At 44.9% G+C, this 9,431-nt stretch overlaps 1 protein-coding gene across 1 annotated transcript; it reads right to left on the bottom strand.

The window, feature by feature from the left end:
• Positions 1-304: 304 nt before the first annotated feature.
• On the bottom strand, positions 305-9,082 carry LOC147976967 (uncharacterized). Its single transcript, XM_087519881.1, has 3 exons — positions 8,844-9,082; position 8,377; positions 305-1,027 (listed from the first exon to the last, which is right to left on the bottom strand). The coding sequence occupies exons 1-3, from the start codon at positions 9,080-9,082 to the stop codon at positions 305-307; spliced, it is 963 nt and encodes a 320-aa protein (XP_087376007.1).
• Between the last annotated feature and the right edge of the window lie 349 nt (positions 9,083-9,431).

Here is a 9,431-nt window from a genome sequence, read left to right as displayed (position 1 = left end):
AATAAATGCTATATAGCCTAGTTTCATCATAGTGCACAACAGTGGCGGAGCTTGACAAGAATGTCTGGGGGGACCAATGACGAAGAAATATTTAACCAACGGCAGAAAACAAGAACTTGAAGCCTCCAGGCAAATTTATAGTTATATTGCCCATATTGCTCGCAAAATACACGTATGATTAGCAATATATACTCCATAAGAGAACTAATTACACCAAAATATACGACTTGTCTATTTGTACCACTCAGCCTTCAAACTTCAAAGACATTCTGTGAGCCAACTAAGAACTACAAAAGGAGTGGTACTACAGATCAGCTTTTCGATCACTTATGCTCTTGAATTCTGCTAAAATGTCCTCAAACGTGTATTTCTCTGTGATTTCACGCTCTATGTCAACAACCAAGTTATTGGCAAGATTCTCATCGTCCATCGTATTACGCAGCCTTGTTTTGATGATCTTCAAACTAGAAAATGCTCGTTCAGCACTAGCTGTAGAAACTGGAAGAGTAACAAGTAGACGGAGTAGCCTGTCAATTAGATGGTAGATTCTATCTCTTCCAGTCTCAACAAGGAGTTGGCAAAGGTGAGTCAATGTTGATATATTTTTCAACTCTACATCACTGGAAGCATCAGGAACAAAGAGTTTTAGTTGGTTTTCCAAGCCATACACGTCTTGTTGACTAAAATCTGCTGGGTAATACTTCTTCACCAACTCACATATATCACTACCTTTAAAAGATTTAAATTTATTTCTAGGAATTAATGTGGCACTGGTGGACAGAAGATCCATCATCTTCTCATTGAACCTGCGATCCAATTCATGTAGTTGGCTGTCAAGAGTTTCACGGAATATCTCGACTCGAAAATATTGCTCCTTAGTGAAATGATCAGGTTGATGCCGTGCACGGCCACTACGCATGATATAAGTTTCCTTCATGTCTGGAATTTCAGTGCCATGATTCACACAAAATTCAACAACTATGCAGAATTCCTCCCAGCCTTTGACCGGTCTCAACTGACGAAGACACTCTTGTGACGCCCCGAATCCGATGCGCCAGGTGTCTTCCAGTTATTCGCTGTTGTTGCCATGTCATTGCTTGCGTGTCGTGCATCTCATGTCATGTCATCATGTGCATTGCATCATGTCATAAATCTTTTGCATCTCAGCTAAATAATTTGTGTGGATCTTCGATCCATTTAAATCGAGGGAAGAGTGACTTCTCTTTATAACATTATCCTCCTAATATCTAGGGAGCTATTATAAATATCCCATTAATTTGGATTCACCCATAAACACACTTGCAAAATATCCCAATGCCTTTGTTATCTTAATTCTTGGTCTCCAACGTTTGCCATTTATTCTTTCATCATATCCCGGAGCTCCACCAAGAATCTTAACATTTTTTTGGACACTTCTAATTCCTAGTCCTTGATCAAATCATTTGAATTAAATCCAAATGACTTTGAATTTAATTCTTGCAAAGGTGTCCACTCCTATTTTTCTTGGACCGAACTAATTTTTGTGAGTCCAGAAAGATTTATCTCCTTGTCAAACTCATTTGCTACTCATCGGTTCATTTCTTTTATCTCCTATGTTTTTCTTCTTCTTCTTCTTATGAGTAATAGAAAACGGAGGGAGAGATCCAGCTAGGCCATCCATCCCCGTAGCCCTCTTGGCCCCTATAGCCCAGCTGACGAGCTAACCGACTAGGCCTCCCTCGCCCAATCCCTCCTAAACCTAACCGCTCCCTAGCCTCGATCCCCTTTTCTCCTCTCGTTCCCTCACCGCCGCCGAACACACACACCCGCACAGCGCCCCGCCGCCAGCAGCGCTGCATGCACACACGCCTCGCCCGTCGCCCTTCTCCCCTCGCACCGGCAACCCGGAACGCCGCCAAGCTCCGCCCCTACAGCTTCTCCTCCTTCGCCAGGAGCCTGCAGAGCCGGGCGGTCCTTCCATCCTCACGCCGTCGCCCCCTCTGCTCTACCCCACCTCAACGCCGCCGTCCTCCATGGCCGTTGCCGCTGCTGCACCTCGTCGCCGGAGACCGGTTCCTCTGTTGTGGCCTTCCTATTTCTCCAGCGCCGAACCTCCGCCGTCCGCGACCTTGGCTTGGCCGTTGCTGCACAAGCACGTCGCCTGCCCAACCTCCTTTCCCTGCTCCTCCTCGTGCGCCCGAGGTCCATGGCACCTCCAGCCTCCAGGAGCTTCGCCTCCCTTGCTCCACGCTAAGGGCGAGGGTAGCCACTCCGTCCCGCTGCTGCTCTTCCGGTGCCACGCCGCCGTCGACCTCCTGTTGCCGCGGGACCACCGCCTCGCTATCCTCGTGCGTCTCCGCCTCTGTTGCCTCCGTTTGGGGCTGTTTCATTTTGGGTTTCATGGAAAAGTCCTCTCCGAGAGTGTACGAGTTTACAGTGTCGCGTCCAGTACCTCTACCTGCGTCTCCGGAATCGCCAAGATCGTCCCGAATATTGCCAAGTATCACTTCGTTTTCAGAACGCGACAAGTACCACGACGCTCCGAGCCCTCGGATCTGTCAAGTTCCACTACCGCCGGCTAGCACGACTACCGTCGCAAAAACAAGACCGTCAAGACCGGACCGGCAAGTACCCCGACGACCTTGTACCACTATCATCGCAATACCGCGAGCTCCCCTACCGACGGCCTCGAACATCTACATAAGTGTACGACTACCGTTGCCCGAAGAACCGCGAGTCACAAGCGCCGTGAACAACTACCGTCGCCGAGATCGCGAGAACCTCTACTTCCTCCTCGAACCGTGAACGTCTACCGTCGACCCCAAGTGACTCGGATTCGTCAAGTCCTTCTACGAAAACGTGTACCACTACCGTCGCGAGTACCTCTACCGTCGTCATGTACCCCTACTTCCACTACGAACGGCCCGAGAACGTCTACTTCCTCTACTTTGCACCAAACTCAAACCGCTCGAGAATGCTCCCTTGGGAGGTATACCCACCGAGACGACGCCCGTGAACGAATGCATGTTGTATGAGATGCACCCTTGTTTTTCCTCGAGTTTGAACTATCGGTGCACGTTGCCCTTTTTTTGCCTTGCCATCGACATGTGGGAACCCGGTAATCGGGACCACCCCACCATCCTTGCATGACATGCTCCCGTCATTTTCTTTTGCACCGGCATCTCAATCGGGTTACCGGAACCGGAACGTTGCCGTGGCACCGTTTCGTTATCGTTGCCGTGGCACCCCTTTTCGTTTCCGCCACGATGACAAATGCTTCATATAATGCTCATGTCAACATTTTTCCTAAAAAATTGCATCCAACTTGAACCTGTCATCCGCATCATGATAACAACATTTAAAATGTTTAAAATTGTTGTTGCATTAAATTGCTAAACGCATATGGGGATTTACCGGATTTGTTGTTTGTTATATCCGGCCCCATTTAAATTGTTTAGATGGTATAGCTTGTTATGCTACACCTCTTGCCATGTTAACCAACATTTAATATTGTTGAGTACCTAACCGAGAGAGAACTAAATAATTGATCTGGTGTTCCGTCAATATGCAACTCGTTGCATATTGAGCTCCACTTAACTTGTAGTTTTGTTTGTGCCCCTTGTCATGCCATGCATATTTAAACCGGACATGCATCATACTTGGTTGTGCATCATGCCATGATTATGTGTTGGTTGTTTATTATGTTGTTTGCTTCTTTCCGGGTTTGCTTCTCGCGTTAGCTTCGGTTTCGTTCCGGAGTTGTGAGGATCCGTTCGACTTCATCCGTTTGTCTTCTTCTTGGACTCGTTCTTCTTCCTTGCGGGATCTCAGGCAAGATGACCATACCCTCGAAATCACTTCTATCTTTGCTTACTAGTTGCTCGCTCTTTTGCTATGCCTATGCTACGATACCTACCACTTGCTTATCATGCCTCCCATTTTGTGAAGCCAAGCCTCTAACCCACCTTGCCCTAGCAAAGCGTTCACTACTAGGGAAAACCTTATACACAGAATCTTAGCAGCAGCGCGGTCTAAAAACAGACGCTACTGCTAATTAGCAGCAACGAGCTTTAGAAAAGAGCGCTGCTAATGACTGAGTAGCAGTAGCGCTCTAGGTGAAAAGAGCGCTACTACTATAATTGCCATGGTGTTGCCTCCAGGCTAGATATAGTAGTAGCGCCCTTCCCGTGGACGCGCTACTGCTAAAGAACTTAGCAGCAGCGGTTTTGCTCAAAACTCGCTGGTGCTAAGTATGACCGCAACTAATTAAGTTTAGTCCCATACTGCTAAGCGAACAAGGTGTTTACCACCTTAAATATGTTGCTTCTCAACCTATCTCGAGCACTTGGTCTTCATTGAACTATATGTGTATGATTTGTGGTTGCAATATGAATCCTCGCCTGTACCTATACAGGTACAGTGAGGATTCATGTTGACTATTTAGATTATACACGAAAAGATCAATGATGACCAATGTATATTTTTGATGTTTTTACTAAACAAAAGAGATAACTGCTTCCATTAGCAGTAGCGGTTTTCCCCAAAACGCGCTGTAGATAAGTTAGCTATAGCATGTTTTCTGTACGTGCGCTACTGCTAGTTCGAGTTAACCACCCCCCGCATCAAAATTTCGCTAAGTCCTCCTTCCCCCCCCACCGGCCTGTTCCCCTACTCCCTGTCGCCGCCGCCCGAGCCCGAGCGCGCCTGCGCCCTCACTGCCGCCGCCACCGCCCGCCCTCAACCTCACCGCCGCCGCTCTCGACCACACTATCGCCGCCCTCAACCTCACCGCCGCCGCCCTCGACCGAGCCTGCCGAGCCCGCCGCCCAGGACCGCCGCCCTCCCGATCCCGAGCCCGCCCTCGCCACCCATCCGTCACCGAGCACCTCCCCGCCACCATCTCTCCCTCTGTAAGCCCCCCACCCCTCCCCAACCCCCTCTCTCTTTGCTTAGTTAGTAGATGATTTTAGTAGTAGTAGATGTTAATTTAGGGTTCATAGATAATGATTTTTAGAAGTAGTGGATATTAATTACTAGTAGTGATGGTAAACTAGTTGTATAATTAGCAGTAGTACATGTTAATTAGTAGTAGATGTAGTAGTTAGATGTTAATTAGTAGTAGTAGATGTGCTAGTTTCTTTCTATTTATAGTAAGTTTATATTTTGTAAGAACTAGTTGAATTAATAGAACTAGTTTAGTTTTAGTTGAACTAGTTAAGTTTTAGTTGAACTAGTATAGTAAGTAAATTAATAACTAGTTGAACTACTTCATTTTTAGAAAGAACTAGTTTTTTTCTTTTTATACTAAGTTTATATTTAGTAAGAACTAGTTGAATTAATAGAACTAGTTGAATTAATAGAACTAGTTGAACATGCCATATTTGGTGTTATTTTTTAGTTTAAGCAATTATTTCATGTTTTGGTTACACCTCCGGGTGGCCTATGTTTTGCCGGAGTGTTGATTAATTTCCGTTCCGGCAAATTTCAGGTGCTCGATATGTCCTTTTTTAGCAAAGGTCATGCCGGATTTTTCCGTGAATTCTGGCATGACTTGTGCTAGAATATGTACAAGTTTAATCTTCGAATTATGAACGTAGGAAATGTCGTACTCGGATGACGACAGTCTCCCAGGGGAGTGCAGTTGGTGCCACGATGATCGAGGTATGTGTGACAGGTTCGTTCAGCTGGATGAAGATCGACGCTTCAGCATTAAGCTCGAGGAGACCTTCGATGTTGAAACGGTACGCAACAAAGACAAGTGTTTTTTTTCGTAATTAAGCATGACTTCAACTATTTCAACGTCTAATTTTCATCTTTTACAATTCGACTAGCTTATCCCATGCCATGCAAGATGCTATGTCTTGGAGAGGATGGGTTTTGAAGACCATGAAAATTTTCAAACAAAGAAAATACACCTAAGGACCCATCATGATATCGATTTTGAAGTAAATCTGTACAATTCTCAGAGCGTAACCCATTTTGGTTGTCAAAATTGGGAAGCACTTTGCAAAATGTATGGTTTTTATGAGGGTATGATTGTCAGCATGGATCTTGGTGATCCTGACATCGAGCAAGACAATATGGACATTTGGGTCCTTGTTGATACGCTTCTGATTCTACCGCAATGTGAGTTTCTCAAACATAGTTATTAACTAATTTATATTGTTTATTTCAAAATAGTTGACAACTTATTTCCATTGACAGCTTATTTTGAATCTTCAAATAATGTGCAGAAGATGGTAGACAAAACCCACTACACTGATGGCTCCGAATTAACTTATAAGGAGAAAAATCATCTGATTGCTTATTGTACTTTTTTTGAGAATTACAATACCTATTATCGAACTCCTCCAAATTATGGTGAATGCGTGCCACTAGTGCACGTGTTGAACCACGATAACTTCTATGGAGATACCCTGGTAAGATATTTTACTATTACGACATCCGTGCATCTTTTGCATACTTCTAAAACTAGTACATCATTGCTAACTACGAAGTTATTACTATGTTTTTCAACAGAAAATCCCGATGGATTGTGTGCCTCATTTGATGTATTACAATGGTCGCCTTGAAGTTCTGAACCTACAGCCAGGTCATCCTACGGATCTCACTTGTGCATATCGAATTTCTGAAACCGGTGAACACATGCTAATCAAAGAGTGGAAAAGATATTTGGACATTCGTAAGGAGGTTCTTGGAAGCAACATTAAGCGAAAGGCAAGAATTGGAGACAGGATAATCTGCATTCTCCATAATGGAGAGCGAGGGGCTATCTTGTTTGCTATTTTACCTTAGAGAATATAGTAGGTCCTAAGAGAATGTGGTAGGTCCTATGAGGTACAATATGTTTATTATGTGATACAATGTGTTAGAGTTGAAGATGTGAGGAGTACTTGTGATTACGACTAGTGACCAATGATATGATGATGATGATGATGATGATAAGTTGTTAATGATATGATGATGATGATGATATTTATTATATCATTGGATGAAAGAACCGCGGATTAGTTTCAAGTGGATGTCCGTCCACTTGAAACTAGTCCACACGGTTCTTTCACCCCGTGATGTAATAACTCACTATGATGTAAAAACAATTTGTAAATTCCTGTTGTATGAAAATTTGTGTAAAGGTGTACGAATACAACATGAAATAAAAAAGAAATAAAATATAAAATAATAGTAGCAGCGCGGGCAGAGAGAAGCGCTACTACTAATTACCAGCAGCGCTCCTCCTGGAACTCGCTGCTACAAAGTCGATTTAGCCGTAGCGTGGGTGGAGGCACGCTACTGCTATTCGTTAGCTGTAGCGCCTTATCTGTAGCGCACCACCCCGCGCTACTGATAGGTCTAAAACCCGCGCTGCTGCTAGCCTTTTCCCTAGTAGTGGTTGTTTGGTTATGTTACCGCTTTGCTCAGCCCCTCTTATAGAGTTGCTAGTTGCAGGTGAAGATTGGAGTTTGTTCCTTGTTGGAACGTGGATATTTTGTTGGGATATCACAATATCTCTTATTTAATTAATGCATCTATATACTTGGTAAAGGGTGGAAGGCTCGGCCTTATGCCTGGTGTTTTGTTCCACTCTTGCCGCCCTAGTTTCGGTCATATCGGTGTTATGTTCCCGGATTTTGCGTTCCTCGCACGGTTGGGTTATAATGGGAACCCCTTGACAGTTCGCCTTGAATAAAACTCCCCCAGCAAGGCCCAACCTTGGTTTTACCATTCGCCACCTAGCCTTTTCCCTTGGGAGTCGCGCATCCCAAGGGTCATCTTTATTTTTAAACCCCCGGGCCAGTGCTTGTCTAAGTGTTGGTCCAAACTAGAGCCCCTTGCAGCGCCACCTCGGGGAAACTCGAGGGCTGGTTTTAGTTGTACGGATTGCTTATCCGGTGTTGCCCTCAGAACGAGATATGTGCAGCTCTTATTGGGATGTCGGCGCATCGGGTGGTCTTGCTGGACTTGTTTTACCATTGTCGAGGATGTCTTGTAACCGGGATTCCGAGCCTGATCGGGTCTTCCCGCTAGAAGGAATATCCTTCGTTGACCGTGAGAGCTTGTGATGGGCTAAGTTGGGACACCCCTGCAGGGATTTGAACTTTCGAAAGCCGTGCCCGCGGTTATGGGCAGATGGGAATTTGTTAATGTCCGGTTGTAGAAAACCTGAAGTTGACCTTAATTAAAATACATCAACCGTGTGTGTTACCGTGATGGTCTCTTCTCGGCGGGATCCGGGAAGTGAACACGGTGTTGGAGTTATGCTTGACGTAGGTTGTTCTAGGATCACTTCTTGATCATAGTTTCTCGACCGTGCATTGCCTTCTCTTCTCGCTCTCATTTGCGTATGTTAGCCACCATATATGCTAGTCGCTTGCTGCAGCTCCACCTCATACCTTTTACCCTACCTATAAGCTTAAATAGTCTCGATCGCGAGGGTGTAAGATTGATGAGTCCCCGTGACTCACAGATACTTCCAAAACCAGTTTGCAGGTGCCGATGATACCGTACAGGTGACGCAACCAAGCTCAAGGAGGAGCTCGATGAAGATCTTGTCCTTTGTTTTGTTTCGTTCTAGTTGATCAGTAGTGGAGCCCGGTTGGGGTCGATCGGCGATCTGTGTAGCATTGGGGTAGTCTTCTTTTATTTTGGTTCCGTAGTCGAACCTTCATTATATCTGGTTGATGTAATGCTTTATTCATGTATTTGTGTGAAGTGGCAATTGTAAGCCAACTATATATCTCTTTCCCTTATGTAATACATGGGTTGTGTGAAGATTACCTCACTTGTGACATTGCTTTCAATGCGGTTATGCCTCTAAGTCGTGCTTCGACACGTGGGAGATATAGCGGCATCGAGGGCGTTACAACTCTTTTGTTGCAAACACTAGACGAACAACATTTACAATGTCTTGTGACCTCTTTTGTAAAGCCTGGCCAAGTCCTTCAGTTATCCCTAATATCTCTTTCATCATACATAAGATAAAGACAAACTCGAACGAGGACAAATAGCTGAAAGAAGTGTCAGGATCATCACGTATTGATCCCACTACTGATCCTTCTGAAGCCATATCTTGGATAACAAAATTTACAGCATTAAACAACTTCATAAGGCTATGAATAGAACCAAACTGAGAACCCCACCTAGTGTCCCCGGGTCTTTTAAGTGACCGAATCTGATTTGCCCCTTGACTAGTCTAAATGCTTCCATTTTCTATCATACGTGCTAGTTCTACCAACTGGGCATCATGGAGCTCATCATGGCGTTTTGATGAGGAGTCGACAGTGTTAATAATGAAGATCAATTTCTGAAAAAACTGGGCAACAGGAACCACCTCTTTGGATGCATCTACTAGTGCTAGCTGCAATATGTGAGCATAACAATGAACATAGTATGCATATGGGCATACCTTGAGAAAAAGAGGTTGCAACCCATTCAGCTCTCCTCGCATGTTGCTA

Source organism: Triticum urartu, chromosome 4A (genome assembly GCF_056163025.1).
Source record: "Triticum urartu cultivar PI428250 chromosome 4A, HENAU_Tu73, whole genome shotgun sequence".
Classification (NCBI taxonomy): Eukaryota; Viridiplantae; Streptophyta; class Magnoliopsida; order Poales; family Poaceae; genus Triticum; species Triticum urartu.
Note: the sequence above shows the minus strand (reverse complement) of the source record. Positions and strands in the feature narration are given on the sequence as shown.